Genomic DNA, 15,482 nt, shown 5'->3' on the forward strand with positions numbered 1-15,482 from the left:
AAATAGGTTATGTTCTTCTACAACTCGGCACAATCGAGTAAAACTGACTAACCGATAATGTATGGCCACGTGGAATGCTACTTCTCATTTTTTTTCTTTTTCCTTTTTCCAATTTTTTGGTAGTAATTAATAAGAAATATAAAGTAATAAATTAATCATTTCATCATAAGTTGAATTTAGTGTTAAATTTTCTCTTAAAGTGATTTATTACATATGATATGAATAGGATAGTACAAAATAATTGTTTAAAACTATTAGCATTTTATTATTAATTATCTATTATTAAATACTTTTTTAAAAAATATTTTTTACAGTTAATTTTTAACATTTTTAATCAAATTACAACGTTGAAATTACAGTCATTGAAAAATAAAAATAGATTTAATTCATCACTTTAAAATTATATTTGAACTTTATCTCTTTTAAATATTAATCTTAATAACGAAACAATATTGTCAAAAAAAATAATAAACAACATTGATATCAGCGAGCGGGTTAACCCGTTTCACGAATTTTCTAAGGAATTCGTAAACCGAAACCCGATTGAAGTTAAGTCGGTTTCCAAACAGGTCGCCAACGTCACCACTGCTTTCAAGTAAACGTCGACCCCCCCCCCCCCCCCCCCCCCTCCTTTCTCCCCTCACTAAAATGCTTTGTGATTGCTTTCATTTTAATCGCAGATCTCTTCAATCAATTGATCATCGTCTTCTTCTTTTTTTCCCCGACGATCTTCATACGTTTAGGATACTCTGGTAATTTCTCTTCCACTTTTCCTTCTGGTTTTCCGATCACACAAACTCCACCGAATCACGGAATCTTGTTCTTTTCTCTTGTATATCTTTATCGAATTCTTTGCTTTGTTTTCTAATTGTGTTCTTTCTAATCTTTGATTTTGGTTATTTTTACTTTTCTTTTGGTTGATCTTCCGACGCTTTGAATTCGAGAACGTTATCGAAGAAAAAAAGCTTAATGGAATTTTCGTTACTAGATTGCTTTCTTGATTGCATTCTCTGAAAAAATTTAAAGAAATTATGCATTTCTTCATAATTTATTTCTCCTTTTTTTGTGGTTGTTAATGTTCTATTTCTTGATCAGGTGCTTACAATTTTTTTTCCTGTTTATAAAGTCGATCTTAAAAAATTGATCATACTAGTCTTTGTTGGACTTTACCTTTCAAGCTTTGATAAACAAATCATATGATGGAGCTGATTATCTTTTATATTTATGTATAGAGAGGCTTATTTATTGTAAAGTAATTTTGTCACTGAATTTGATTATTGTTATGGTTATAACATTATCACATTATGGTTATTTGAAGAGCAGCAGTCATAAGTAGCAAAATGGAGTTTATTTTATATTATCGGCTTGATAGAGATTAGATGCTGCTTTTTTTTTTTCATATATAAATTGCTACTTGGTATCCATGCCTTGTAGTAAATGTTAAACAGAAATCATAAACCCACAGGATTCTATTTTGGATGTGAATGCTAACCAAATTTATTGTTAATAACAATTTACAAATAATTTTCTCTTTTTTTTTTGCTTAGTTCTTTGGAATTTTACTTAGTAACTTTCTTTCATTTTACTGTTTTTGCTAATAGGCTCACCTCATATTAATTGTCCTGGTATCAAACATTTCCTCTTTGTCTGTTATTCTTTTGAAGCATGAAGGATTTGCCTCATTTTCTAAATAATTTTTCTTTTGGCTAAATGAATAGTATTCTTTTTTCACAAAGCCAATGAAGCCAGGAGTTTCTTCATTGAATCCTTATGCAGCATCATACATACCTCTCGCCAAAAGGGAGGGAAATGATAATGTGGCAGCTAAAGATATTAAGCGTGGCAATGAGACTGCTTGGTACGAACCATCCTCACATTTGGCACATAACCCGCACCATAGCAATACTTCACTTGACTCTGTGACTCATGGCACTGGAAAGCACCAGATTCCTGAAGCTTCTGCACTGAAAAGCCATCCTGCCCATGGCTCCTTGATGCAAAATCTGGGAGAAATGACTGACAAGCAGATTATGGATGAAGAATTTGACATGGATTTGGAGTATCTTTGCATGATATTCCCTGGTTTATCCAATGAGTCTCTTCTGGATGTCTACTGGGTAAATAATAGAGACTTAGAAGCCACTGTTGACATGCTGAACCAACTTGAGGTAAATTTTGGCTAACTTTATTTTATGGGTAAAATACCCTCACTTCCTAAACTTTTAGCCATAATTTTACATGGGTCTATTAGTTTTCAAAATAGATAGTTTGCCTAAAAAGAATATCCTTCACTGGACACATAAATCCAGCCGTTTGGCTAACTTTATTTTATGAGAAAAATACCCTCACCCTCTTTAACTTTTAGCCATAATTTCACGCAAGTCTATTAGTTTTCAAAATAGACAGTCCATCTCAAAAGAATATCTTTCGTTGGACACATAATTCAACTCTTAGTCAATTGCTAATGTTTTTGATAGTTTGATGACTTGACAATATTGAAAGTATAATTTTACTTTCTATTAATTTTAAAAATTATTACACTATAAATTATAAATTTTCATTTTTAATTTTTTTTCCTATTAAAAAAAACTATCCCATACCAGATCGGGCTTCAGCCATATCTTCTAGCCCCTGTGCTCCCCAAGATAGTCACGCCCCCCACCCCTAGTGTGCTACCCAGGGGAGCGCAAAGATCCGCGCTTCGGTTCCTTTGTGGAGTGCAGGGTGGGGAGGTGCGGCTCTCTTGGGGGTGGCTAGCTAGGAGCGTCGCCAGTTGACTTGAAAACAAAAAAAAAGAAAATAGTGAAAAGAGGTAGAAAGAAAAAGGGTATTTTTAACATTTCACACTTGTCTGTTAACATTGTTTATGTGTTTGAAGCGGACTGTTCATTTTGAAAACTAATGAAATTGCGTGAAATTATGACTAAAAGTTAAGACATGAGGGTATTTTACCTTTATTTTATAGTTTATAAATATTTTGGGTAAAATGCCCTGGCCTTTTAAGTTTTGATCGAAATTATACAGAGGTCTATTAGTTTTCGAAATACACTCTGTTCTAAAAAAAATATTTTTCGCTGGACACGTAAATCCAGTCGTTTGTCAACCGTTAATATTTCTATCAACTTGCTAACGTGGCAAGGATAAAAATATAATTTTATCCTTAATTAATTTTTATAATTACTAGTATATAATTTTATTATTTTTTATTTTTAGTAATTAAAAAAAAATCCTCATCAGGGGAGCATCAGAGCTCCCTTGAGAAGCCTCGATCAGGGCTCCCAAGGGAGCACTTGGTGCTCCCCAAATGGCGAGGCCCAAATCGAGCTCCCTAAGGGAGCATTCGGTGCTCCCCTAGGGACCCTGATCGGTGCTTTCCTCCCTTGGGAGCATTGATCGGTGCTATTTTTTTTAAATGATAATAATTTTTTAAATTAATAAAGAAAGAAAGGGTATTTTATTTTTTTCATAACTTCTGTTAACGGTGTTTGTGCTCTTGGGAGGAGTGTCCATTTCGAAAACTAATGGACCTCCGTGTAATTTCGATCAAAACTTAGGTGGTCAGGGTATTTTAACTTTTTTTGTCAGAGTGATATTGGTGGATTATTTTTCTTCAGTCCTTCTCATCATGATTTTTTCTTGTCACTTTTGTTTCTTGAGCCATGGGAGGATGAATGTTTGAGCTCCTCTTCTGCTGTTCTATCTCGCACATCTCCAAATATCCTGCTATGAAGGGTGCTAATAGTGAAGTAATTAAATTTCTGAACAATTTTCTGATTTTGTTGTCAGATAACATATTTCACCTGATGTTCTATTTTTGGCTTTGACTAATAACTGTATGACATCAAGGAGCTCGGGATCTACTCCGTTTTCTGGGCCACTTCAGCATGGCCATAGTTTTCTTCTTCATTTGTTTAGGTCTTTTCTTTCGTTCAACTTCTGACCTCCTTATGATATTTCAGAAGATCAGTAATAGTGACTGCAAATGAATGAAAATTTTCCGCTCTTTTTGCTTCCCCCACTTTTGGGCTCTCATCTGATATTATGCATTGTGGATTTACATTATTGACTTGTCATTCATATTTGGTTCTTGCCATACTTATGTCATTTTGTTCTTTTATTGTTCTTTCACCATCACTGTTTGCTGAATGTATCAGAAGTGATGGTTCATATATTGGGTCATTTTGTTCAGTAAATTCGTTTGTCACTTTGTCGATAAATTTGTTTGTAACGTTGTCTTTATTCTGTAATTCCATCGAATGCAGGTTAATTGGGTGGGGTAAAGGGAATTCCTCTTAGGTGTGGGCCAGATGTTTTAGTCATGAATGGAGTGCAGCATGCATCTTGTGTGGTCATTGTATGACAAATTCTTTATGCCGTTTGCTTCGGCTTATCAGTAGTTATAGGAACTACAGGGGGTTTTAGACTAAACCTAATATTTAATTCTTTTACTACATAGAAGAAAATATTTAAAAGAGAAGGAAACAGAAAGAAATAAAAAATGTTTTGTTTTGTGATGGCTACTATATTCCATATTTTGCCATTCTGTGAGATATGCTGAATCATGGTCATTCCTTGGGTTTCTGTTGGAAGTGATTTCTGGAGTATATGCCATGTTAATTTTCAAATTGTGGATGAATGAGTTTGAAAAATGTTTTCTTTTACGCCCTTTGGTATTCATGGAAAATGAATTGTTGCCTTATGCAGATGTACACTGTTGAGTCTTCTGAAACTCTTCCTGACACCTTGGATATTGGTGATGTCTCTGAATCTGGGTCTTCAGCAACCTGCGGTGCTCTTAAACTGAAGAACGTGGCAGGCGAAGCCAGTGCCTCTTCATCTGGTTCTGCAGAACCTGCTGTTGCCTCCTGATTGACTTAGTGAAAGATTCTAAGTGGTCTTTTTTTTTTTTTTTTTCCTTGTGCCTGTTTGTGGATAAGAAGTATACAAGTAGGGGATCTTTCATGAAGGACGAGAAAAATTATACTTGCTATAACATTTGAAGGGTTAAGGTTTGTATAGTTGTACGCTGCTTGCCTCCGATTTCTGTACTGCTTTTGGGGCTTATGGTTTGGTGAAAAGCTCCTTGTGCAGTTAACATGCAAATCCTAGTTTTCATCAGAAATGAAAATGATTTACGTTTGTTCATGTTGTTGGTTTATGTTTTCTTGAGGATGCATCGATTTAGATTTTTTAACCTCTTTTGATAGCTCTAAACTGTGCAGTTGCCGAGCCCTGTTTGGGAATAATGCAAATTTTGGCCACTCAACTCTTCTCCAAATGCGTATTAATTCCACTCTTACACCATGGGACTACACCTACATTTGGTTCTGAGAATCCATAGGCCGTGGCCGTGGAAGTCTAACTCGGTTGGTCCTGTAAGAGTGTCTTCTTTCCCTTTTTTTTTTTTTTTTTTTTTTTTTGGATTTGGGTGGAGAAGCTCCAGTGAAAAATTAGTTCATGAACAGCTCATGCTTGAGTTCAAAGTATAAAAAGGGAACACAAAAACCTCAAAATAAAAAACAAAAAGCCCATAGCCGGAATAAATTAGCCCACAAAGAAAAAGAGAACTGGCTGGGGAGGAGAAGCTTTAAACTCTAATAGACCGAGCCCATGCTTTAGGGCCTATACTCCATAATGTATTAATGTACCAAAACGAAGTTCTCCTCTTCACTTCCCAGCTAATCTCAGCCGACTTCCCCTCGTTCTTTTTCAGTTCCACCATTTTCTCTGACAATAGGTACTGACTCTGGAGGTACAGTTCCCCTATGTTCCTCTTTGTTTCCCAAACGTGTCCGTATCCGACACGGACACGACACCGTTCTGCAGCTCCGGTGCCGCTTGCCACTGCTTCATAACACAATATAGTTTAGCGTTTTTGTTTTCCTTTTCTCCTTCCGTCAAATTTCCTAGCATCCCAAATTTACTAAATGCAATTGTATCCCAAAAATTCAACTTTCTGTTCAAGCTTTCCATGCCTTTTTGTTTTTCTCCTGCTGTTACTTATTCATACAGAATTTGCAGAAGTTTTCGTTGTTTTGAGAGTTTTGCTACTTCCTGTGCTCTAAAGACATTGGATTTCTTTGAACAAGCCGATACCCATGTTGCCAATTACTCAGAATTGCAGCGCAGGATGCAGAGTTATGCTATCTCAGGTGACTTTAGCAATGCTCTCTATACTCTGAGTTTGATGAAAAACATACACGGAAAACCAACTGTATATGATTGTAATGCTTTGATGTATTGTTACTTGAAGTCGAAAAACGTGTGTTGGAAAGAGTTAGTTGAAATGTACATTGGGATGAAGAGCTTTGGGCCTCAACCAAATGCATCCACTTTTAATACCCTCCTTAATGGAATGCTACGTCTTGGTAATTTGAAAGATGCGATTTTTACTGTTGAAGAGATGTGTAGGAATCATTTTGTGCCATCATTCAGTTCATTGTCCAAAACCTTGAAAAAGGCAGTCGAAGAAGGGAACTTACTTGATTGTCTTACTGTTTTTGAGCTTATGCTGAGGTATGATTATCACCCATCTGAACCAACTTTGAATGGATTTATTTCAATGCTTTGTGAAGCTGGAATGATTTCCGGTGCTTGTTTTGTTTTCTCTCTTCTTTTGAGGAAGGGTTATGTTTTTAGTGTGTACTGTTACAATCCCATTCTATGGGCTTTATGCAAGTGTGGTCGAAGTTCTATTGCTTTGCGACTGTTTTATTTGATGAAGAAGCGAGGGTTTGTTCATAATGTGTGTTCGTATACTGCTTTGATTTATGGGTTTAGCAGAGAAGGTCTGCAGGAAGATGTTTTTCAGTGTCTAGATTTCATGCAAAGGGATGGGTGTAAGCCTAATGTGATTACATACACGATAATTATTAAGTTTCTCTTTGACAATGGGAAGTTTGAGCAGGCTATGGACTTTGTGAGTAAGATGGAAGCAGAAGGATGCGATGCTGATCTGGTTACTTATAATGTTGTTCTCCGTGAACTTTGCCATAGAGGTAGAGTGGCTGACATTTCTGAGTTCATTCAGGTGATGAATCAGAAAGGTCTTTCTCCAGATTCATACTCATATGCGGCTCTGGCTGGAGGCCTACTAAAAATAGGAAAAGTAGGGTTTGCATGCGAACTATTGCTTGATGTAATTTCCAAGGGCTGTACTTTGGATGCTGCAGTTTATAATATCTTCTTCCGATGTTTATGTCAAGTGAATAGATCAAGAGAAGCATTATCTCTTTTGAAGAGCATGATGGAAGCAGGCTTTAAGCCAAACAATGTGTCATATAACACAATCTTGAGTGGCTTTTGCAGAGAAAGAAATATTAATGAGGCTTTGGAGCTCTTGGACCATTTTGAGTGGGATGCAAATGGGCCTGATGTAGTTTCTTTCAATACAATTTTGTCTACTGCATGCAGACTGGGAAACTCTGCAATAATCCAAAGTATCTTGTGTCGCATGGAATATGAACACATTAAGTTCGATGTTTTTAGTTTGACTTGTTTGATCCAATATTTCTGCACAATTGGAAAATTTTCAGAGTGTTTGAAGTTGTTGGAGTCCATAATGCATAATGATCCTAGTTCAATTGTAATCCCTTTCAATATTCTACTACATAACCTTTGCAAGAACTGGTTACTTGGAACTGCATACTGGATTTTCAAGAACTTAAGGAACACCAAGTTCCTTCCTGACGTGACTTCATACAACATTCTTATCCATGCTTGCATAAGAGACCGCAATCACCTTTTGGTTGGTCAATTATTAAGGGAAATGAATAGACAGAAACTGAAACCTGATGCTTTTATCTATGGTTCATTAATTAGTGGCCTCTGTAAGGAAGGGAAGATATCAGTTGCTCTCCAGCTATGGAATCAAATGCTAGAGAGTGGGCTCATTCCTAGTGTTCTAATTTACAATACAATATTGCAGGCAAAGTTTCAGAGAGGCAACTTTGGGGACATTCTCTCATTACTGAAAGTCATGATAGTGGAGGGGTTTCAACCTGATGAGGCAACTCTAGGGATCCTTAACGAAGCAGTTTCAAATGGTTGGATGAAGAGATTTCCTAAAGTTGCTAAAGTTCTGGGGTGGGTGATAAGCAATGACTTTCAGAAAGAAACAGATAAAGGGCAGTAGCTGGCTGATTTATTTAGCTTTTTAAGTTTCTTCGCATTTTGTTGCTCACAGCATTTAATCATTGCTGGAAAGGCTCAGCTTCAAAACCGTATGTGGGACTCTCACCGTATACGGCTCGCACAAAGACTCCTAAATCCATCCCAAGCCCTAATACTTAAAGTTGCCCATTCACAAAAATTTCCTTTGAATGCCAGACATTTTGCAATAAGTAGAAGAAGTGTGAGCATTGGATCGAGTCAATTCGTTAAGCATTTCAGTCAATTTGTGCGAGCTTTATTCCTTTTGTCGATTTGTTAGAATGGACTCCGCTATAATAGCATCCCTAGCCGCTCCAACTGGAAGGGAATTAGGAATGTCCCTCTTCCTTTGAACTGGATTTGATGAGTAACAAACTCTACAAAGAAGAGTGAGGTGAAGGGGCTTGGTATCTCTGAAGAAGATTCAAGCATGAAGAGGCATGAAGAGGTATGAAGAGTTCATATTCAATGGGCAAAAAAAAAAGGAAGATTCTTATTGCATCTATATTTTTTGTGTTTACCTGAGAAAAAAAATTATGTAAATTATTAATATTGAGAACTTACCTCTCATGTTTTCTTTTATTCTGGTATGCAGTGAAAGGGAAAAAAAAATCCTTGCATTCAGAGATATAGATTTTCTTTGCACCAAGAGCATCTGGTGTTGAACATCTTAAATATAGGAAAGGTAATGTGTGTTTATTCTTCCTATCTCTCCAATTCTTTCCCCTCTGGCCACACCCTTTTCTGTAATATTTACCCCAGGATCTGTTTGCATAAGTTTCAATTTGCTTGCTGTCATCCTTAGATGTTGGTGATTCTAGTTTCACATGCTTTATATTTGCATAGGGGCCCATGCCATGTGCTTGCTTGCTCCAATTATTAGGTGCTTCTTAGATTAGAAATGGTGGTGATTTAATTTTATTGTTTACTAAAAAATAAGCAAGTAATCTAGTTTCTTTGTACAAGTGAAATCTCTGTCGCATAGAACTTTATACTTCCTTTTTCATTTATTTTAAAATGTTGCTCTATTATTTTATTAAAAAAAATTTGAAGATCATGGTGTAGATTGTACATGCATTTCTTGCATGTATTTTTGAACTTTTAACCTGGGCATAGTTAGATTTAAATTTCTCGGCAAGAGCATTAAGGAGTTCTCCTTCATTTGATGCATTCAAAGAGGCCATCCATCAATGCCTAGTTAGACACATGGCAGATACCTCTAGGACTAGGCGAGCCAAATTGGCACTTGGTGCCATCCATTTATTCTCTTTTTTTCGTGTTGTATCTTAATGCATATTTTTGTGTAAGCAGTTACATCCCTTGTCTTCATCTGACATAAATAGAATCATATGTTCATTGTTTTTTCTTTGAAAATAAATCAACAAAATTTGGAATTGAAACTTTCTTAAGTAGTTCCTTCCAAGTTTTGTTGAACAGCTTAAAATTTGATTTAGATGCACCAAAATGCTGGTCTCAAGGTCAATTTAGCATTCAACGGTAGGAGATCTAAATATGATTGATAAGTGTTCATAATAGAAAAACTTATCAAGTGAGGCTTTTCATTTACTCTTTATGGCTTAGGTTAATGCTAGTGATTTGCTTTATCATTGATTATTTCAGCTCTTTGCTAATCAGCAACTTTCTAATTAACATTCTTGGGTGTCTGGATGAATATATAACAAGCTTTTATTAGCACAATATCTCACCTGATATCATACATATACATTTTCTTTTTCTTTTATAGGTAAGCTGGAATTTCATCCAAGGTATGGCAAAGTGTACATGTGGAACACTTGTGTCTGACTTGTGATTGGACTAGAACAGTCTGGTACAAGGGATGTTTGGGTCTTTGAATCATAAAGAATATTTTTATAAGATTTGAGAAATTGGCTGCTGTCAATTTTTTTGTCTGGTGGATATTTCCATGGCTATTAAAATTTGGATAGCCTACACATGTTGGTATATTTGGAAGAGCAGTTGTGAAGTTAGGTTGGGAATAAGGGGCTAGATGTTCATTCAATGATCACCAGAATTAAATGGCAGTAGGGGAAGTGATTGCAGCAAATTTGAAGAAGACTCTGAAGTCCAAAAAGGTAACTGTTGGTAATCCTGATTCCCTGGGATCATTAGTCTGCCAAAATCCTGCTTAAATCAAATTCGACTATGATGGTGCATTCGATGAGAAATCTGGGAAGGCTGCCATTGGTGTTATAGCTCATAACAGTCAAGGCCAAAGAGTGGTCAGAGAGGGTAAAGCGGTAAAAGTTAAGGATACTTTGACAGCAGAAGCTCTGGCTCTGAAGGTGCCTTCTCGGCTAGCAGGGAATGCTTTAGAAGGGTTGCGGTTGACTGAGCTTCTGCAGTTACTGTTGCTGACGTAGAAGGGAAGGCTCAACCTCAGAAGTGGAAGATTGCCCTTATTATTTCAGAGTTCAGCAATTGCCCCAATCATTTCAGAGTTAGTTTACCATAATGCGTAAGTCCAATCAGGCTGCTGATTGAGTTGCTAGGCAGTCGAAACAGGGATGTGCCCAAAAGGTTGCTAAGCAGTTGAAACAGGGGATATGGCTCAACAGAACCCCCATTATGAGTAAAGATGGTCTTCGTCATGAGTTGTTCCTGGCTGATTGTTACGAGTTGCTTTGGCATTCTCTTCATGGCTTCAGTCGTTGTACAAGTGCTTGTGTTCTTTTTAAGTAATAAACATCATTCTTCCTTTGTAAAAACGAAAAAAAAAAATTTACAACTATAATTTGTCCATCTTGGCACATGTCTGACGATTGGAGCAGCCTATTTGATCCCCATATTTCAAGAAGAAGAAAAAAGAAATTTCTTCGAGGCAATGTTTCCGACCTTCAGTCAGAGTCTTTGAAAAGTCCTTCAAATAGGCAAAGGGGTCCAACTCGAAGGCGCTGCCTTTCAAAAAATGCCCCTTCGATGCAGCATCCAAACGCTGTCCTAAGATATAGCTTTACATTTGCATTTACGCGGCACTTCCATTGCAAACTGCGGACCATGATCTCCCAGGAATAGAACAGAACAAAAAACCCAAAAAGGCCAAAGGGAAAAAGCCGAGGACCAATTCTGAAGATAAAATACGTACTTTTAATTGTAAGACCAAACGGCAATCTGACTGACATGTCAGACATTAGTTTAGTTTCCGTTGGTTTCGGTTATATAAACTGAAGTCTCCCAAAAAACACACGGTCTTAACCAAAGAAATTCAGGCACATTCGCAAGGCACAGAGAGAACAGACAAGAGAGAGATACAAAAATCTTTTTTACCTTTTTTTTCTTTCTTGTCTTTTTCTTTTGTTCATTCAACAACAGGAAATTTTGAATCTGTCTTTAGCTTGTCTCGTCAACGTCATTAGACAATGTTAATTTTGTCTGCAAACAAAGCCTCCATTTTCCCTGTTCCGATGTTGGCGCAGTTACATGTATAGATCTTGTTTTGCAGAATTTTGATGTGATGAAATAAAAGAGAGAAATTTAAAGAAAAGTTGGTGTTTTTCTTTTTATTTTTTGGCTGGGCTTTTGTCTATCTGTTGAAATTTTTTATGATTTATAGGATTTGGATCTAATTGTAAAGAGAATAAAGAAGAAATGGGGGTGGATTATTATAATATATTGAAGGTGAACAAGAATGCAACAGATGATGATCTCAAAAAATCATACAGGAGATTGGCAATGAAATGGCATCCCGACAAGAACCCAAACAACAAGAAGGAAGCTGAAGCCAAATTCAAGCAGATCTCTGAGGCCTATGAGGCAAGTCTTTCCTTGTTTTGCTTCTCTCTTTTAATTGTCAACTTAAGAAAAAGAATGGAATCCATTTATTTTACTTTTTGTCTCTCCATATATTTGATTATGGTATTTGCCTAGAAAGAAACTACGATGATGCTGATTCTATTTTAGTTAAGAAGAGGTGTTAAAATGAATGAATGTTAATGGAGGAAGGCCTGATGTATTTGCTGCAAATGATAGGTAGTGCTTACACAAGGAAAAAGTGAGATAAAGTTTGTCCAAACCGGCTTCAATCTTCGAATCTGATAGCTAGCTATTAAATAGTATTAGGCATGTAAAAGTGCGTTCTTGGTCACCAAAGGGAATTAGAGCTTAGAATAAGAAAGTAATGAATAAGAATAGAAAGGGGCATAGAATAAGAAATTAAATGCATTTGCAGAAACTATATGATGTAACAGGAAGACATAGCTGCTTTCTAAGCTCTTTCCAGATTGCAGTTTTAACATGTTGTTTTCAGGCCAAAAGAGATATTGTAATGCTAATTAGTGCAGATTCTTCAAATGGGACAGAATTAGGTTTAGACTTGAGTTATCTTAAACTACTCCCCGTAACCTGGGGTCAACTATTGCAACTTTATAATTTTGTTTAGAATTTAATATTGGTTTTGTAAAGATTTTCTTACCTCTAGATATGGGTCTCAAACAAGGTGTCTTATTCTCTTTCTTCTGTGCTGCTTATGACTTGTCTTTTGCCTTAATCTAGTCTCTCCAACTACAATAATATTCTAGGTTGCTGTTGCCAGATTAATGCAGCTGTTAAAGGCTTTGTATCTGTGAATGTTCAGTAGTTCAAAGATTTCTGAAGCTATGATAAGTTTAATTGTAATCCTATCCTGACTTGGATTTTCAGCTACTTCGTTCTAAGCTTTTGCAGCTTTTTTCCTTCCTTTTTTTTCTCATGGCTTAAATTTTTAAAACAATTGAACCAAATTATAACTAATCTGATTGTCCTATTCTAGATTAATTAGGAGGGATTTACTTACGTGATTATGTGCTTTAACATTTCTTTCTAAAACTGTTTTAGCTTCTAAACTATTGTTGATTTCTTACTATCTTATTAACTGGATTAGTTAATAGTCAAATTTGAGTTCCTAGAATTTATTTTATTTTAATCATCGGAAATTAATAGAGAGGTGTTAGGGTGTCTGGCTTCAAACCTGAACCTGGTGCATACCATAGGGGCTGGTTACCTCCAAGACAAAGGGTGGTTCACCCTAGAATAGGTTGTGCTTACTGCAACCTGAATTTCTTGTTTATTTTGAAGACTAATTACACCAAACATGTGCCTAAATGGCACACAATAGGTTTAAATTCCAACTTCTCCTGCATCACTATGGGCAGCATTGAGAGAGGTAAGAGTTGGTTTTAATCATCTCCTGAGATCCCTAGTTATTAAATATTCAACATCCAAGAATTTAATTATAACTTCCTTGCGTCCTGACAGAATTAAAGGAGTCACTTGTGCTACAATCTGTTGCTCTAAATTACTACTCATGATCATGGTGTCCATGTTGTCATATTGGAACCTTTTCTTTATAAAAATGGAAAAAGTAAGATGTCACATGGAGAATTAAGCTAATTTTGTGATTCAGGTCCTGAGTGACCCTCAAAAAAGAGCAGTTTATGATCAGTATGGTGAAGAAGGCTTGAAAGACATGCCACCACCAGGCAGCAGCGGACCATCATTTGGAAATGGCACTGGTGGTCTAAATGGGTTTAATCCTAGGAATGCGGAGGACATCTTTGCAGAGTTCTTTGGGAGTAGTCCTTTTGGATTTGGGTCATCAGGACCTGGTAGGTCTTCAAGATTCCATTCTGATGGAGGGATGTATGGAGGATTTGGTTCGACTGACAACATTTTTCGAACTTACAGTGAGGGGACTGTACCCAGGAAACCTCCCCCAGTTGAGAGCAAATTGCCTTGCAGCCTTGAGGAGCTTTACACTGGATCAACGAGGAAGATGAAGATTTCTAGAACTGTTGTCAATTCGGCTGGGTATGAACATTCATCTCAGAACCATGCTTGTCCTGCTCTATTCCTTTTTCTTATTAAATCTCCTACCATAAGCTTTTGCTTTCTGAATTTGATTTTGCATATATGCCAACATTTTAATCTAGAAACACCCTATGTCATCATCAATGGTTCTCAAGTTCCCAAGTTTCGAACAATATTATGCATGACCCATTATTGGATTTTCTTGATTGAATTTCCCAGAAAATATAGTTTTGTGCTCCAAGGATGGAACTGATGAAATTCTATAGTTGAAACTTTCATCAAAGATGGACGCTTTCTATGTACCTTTTCTTCTGCAGGTTGACAGAAAGCATGCATTTAACCTATTTATGGAACTAAAGAGGGAAAAAGAAAGAAAAAAGTTTCAAACTGTATGTTGGTAGACAAATTTATTGTTTCTTTCATGGTTTGCGTTTTTTGTTTTCCTTGCATGTATTTCTTTTTCATGCTGAAATCTATTTATTGTTGTGATAGTGGCATCATTATTGGTTGCTTTATATCTACAGCAAGCTAGAGTTTCTATCTTTAATCTCACTGATTGAATAATAATTTGTAAACTTATAGGCGGCAAGTACAGGAAACAGAAATATTAACCATTGATGTGAAGCCAGGGTGGAAGAAAGGAACGAAGATTACTTTCCCAGATAAAGGGAATGAGCAACCAAATCAGCTTCCAGCAGACCTTGTATTTGTCATTGATGAGAAACCCCATGATTTTTACAAAAGAGATGGCAACGACCTTGTTGTCAACCAAAGGGTGTCACTAGCAGAGGCACTTGGGGGCACAACGGTAAATCTCGTTACTCTGGATGGGCGTAGTTTGTCATTGCCTGTGACCGATATTATCAGCCCTGGTTATGAACTTGTTGTTGCCAGGGAAGGAATGCCTATAGCAAAGGAGCCTGGTAATAGAGGTGATCTTAGAATCAAATTTGAGGTGAAGTTCCCGACAAGGTTGACTCCAGAGCAACGAGCCGGACTCAAACGTGCTCTAGGGGGTTGAAGTAGGAAGTATTCCATATGTACCAAAACCATTATTTCCAGGCAGGACTTAAACACCGAAGCTGTCTCTGTTAGAGTAATTGACTGGCATCTTCAACAGGGAGAGTTACCTTGCCTGTGTATCATAGTTTACCGCCCGATCATCGTGTTGGGTACATTGAACTTGCCTCAATCAGTATCTTCCAACTCCTTTTGGCCAAAAAATATCCCACCCCCGTCACCTAATATTCATTTTGTTTTTATTTTTATTATTTTTATTTTTATTATTTTCTTTCCCATCGTTTGTTTTGTTTAATTGCTTAGATTCTATACAAGTAAGGCGTTGAAATTCTCATTTTCCATACAAGATATCCATCTGCAACATGTATAATCCATTCTCCAGTCCATCTGTAATTGTAACTTTTCGAAGTGATAATATATGGATTTATTCAACAAGCCTGATCAATTCCATGTTTGAACATGAATTGTTTTCCTTTCTATTTTCATAATTCATAACTTATGAGAGTTGA

General features: G+C 36.5%; 3 protein-coding genes across 6 annotated transcripts; all 3 read left to right on the plus strand.

The window, feature by feature from the left end:
- Positions 628-5,145, plus strand: LOC18588932 (polyadenylate-binding protein-interacting protein 5). 3 transcript variants are annotated; one of them, XM_018127510.1, is made up of 4 exons: positions 628-752; positions 1,719-2,168; positions 3,658-3,746; positions 4,705-4,895. In XM_018127510.1, exons 2-3 carry the CDS (start codon positions 1,740-1,742, stop codon positions 3,727-3,729), a joined length of 501 nt encoding a protein of 166 aa, XP_017982999.1. In that variant the 5' UTR covers positions 628-752; positions 1,719-1,739; the 3' UTR covers positions 3,730-3,746; positions 4,705-4,895. The 3 variants fall into 3 exon arrangements, with proteins under 3 accessions (XP_017982999.1, XP_007013738.2, XP_007013740.2); XM_007013676.2 differs by lacking the exon at positions 3,658-3,746 and having other exon boundaries at positions 4,705-5,145; XM_007013678.2 differs by lacking the exon at positions 3,658-3,746 and having other exon boundaries at positions 1,737-2,168; positions 4,705-5,145.
- LOC18588933 (pentatricopeptide repeat-containing protein At1g12620) lies at positions 5,562-10,344 on the plus strand. The gene is made up of 3 exons (XM_007013680.2): positions 5,562-8,599; positions 8,747-8,836; positions 9,896-10,344. Exon 1 carries the CDS (start codon positions 5,972-5,974, stop codon positions 8,132-8,134), a length of 2,163 nt encoding a protein of 720 aa, XP_007013742.2. The 5' UTR covers positions 5,562-5,971; the 3' UTR covers positions 8,135-8,599; positions 8,747-8,836; positions 9,896-10,344.
- On the plus strand, positions 10,352-15,411 carry LOC18588934 (dnaJ homolog subfamily B member 4). 2 transcript variants are annotated; one of them, XM_018127511.1, is made up of 4 exons: positions 10,352-11,591; positions 11,723-11,922; positions 13,550-13,953; positions 14,536-15,411. In XM_018127511.1, exons 2-4 carry the CDS (start codon positions 11,758-11,760, stop codon positions 14,972-14,974), a joined length of 1,008 nt encoding a protein of 335 aa, XP_017983000.1. In that variant the 5' UTR covers positions 10,352-11,591; positions 11,723-11,757; the 3' UTR covers positions 14,975-15,411. The 2 variants fall into 2 exon arrangements, with proteins under 2 accessions (XP_017983000.1, XP_007013743.2); XM_007013681.2 differs by having other exon boundaries at positions 10,352-11,922.

The sequence above is a fragment of the Theobroma cacao genome, chromosome 9 (assembly GCF_000208745.1).
Source record: "Theobroma cacao cultivar B97-61/B2 chromosome 9, Criollo_cocoa_genome_V2, whole genome shotgun sequence".
NCBI classification, from domain to species: domain Eukaryota; kingdom Viridiplantae; phylum Streptophyta; class Magnoliopsida; order Malvales; family Malvaceae; genus Theobroma; species Theobroma cacao.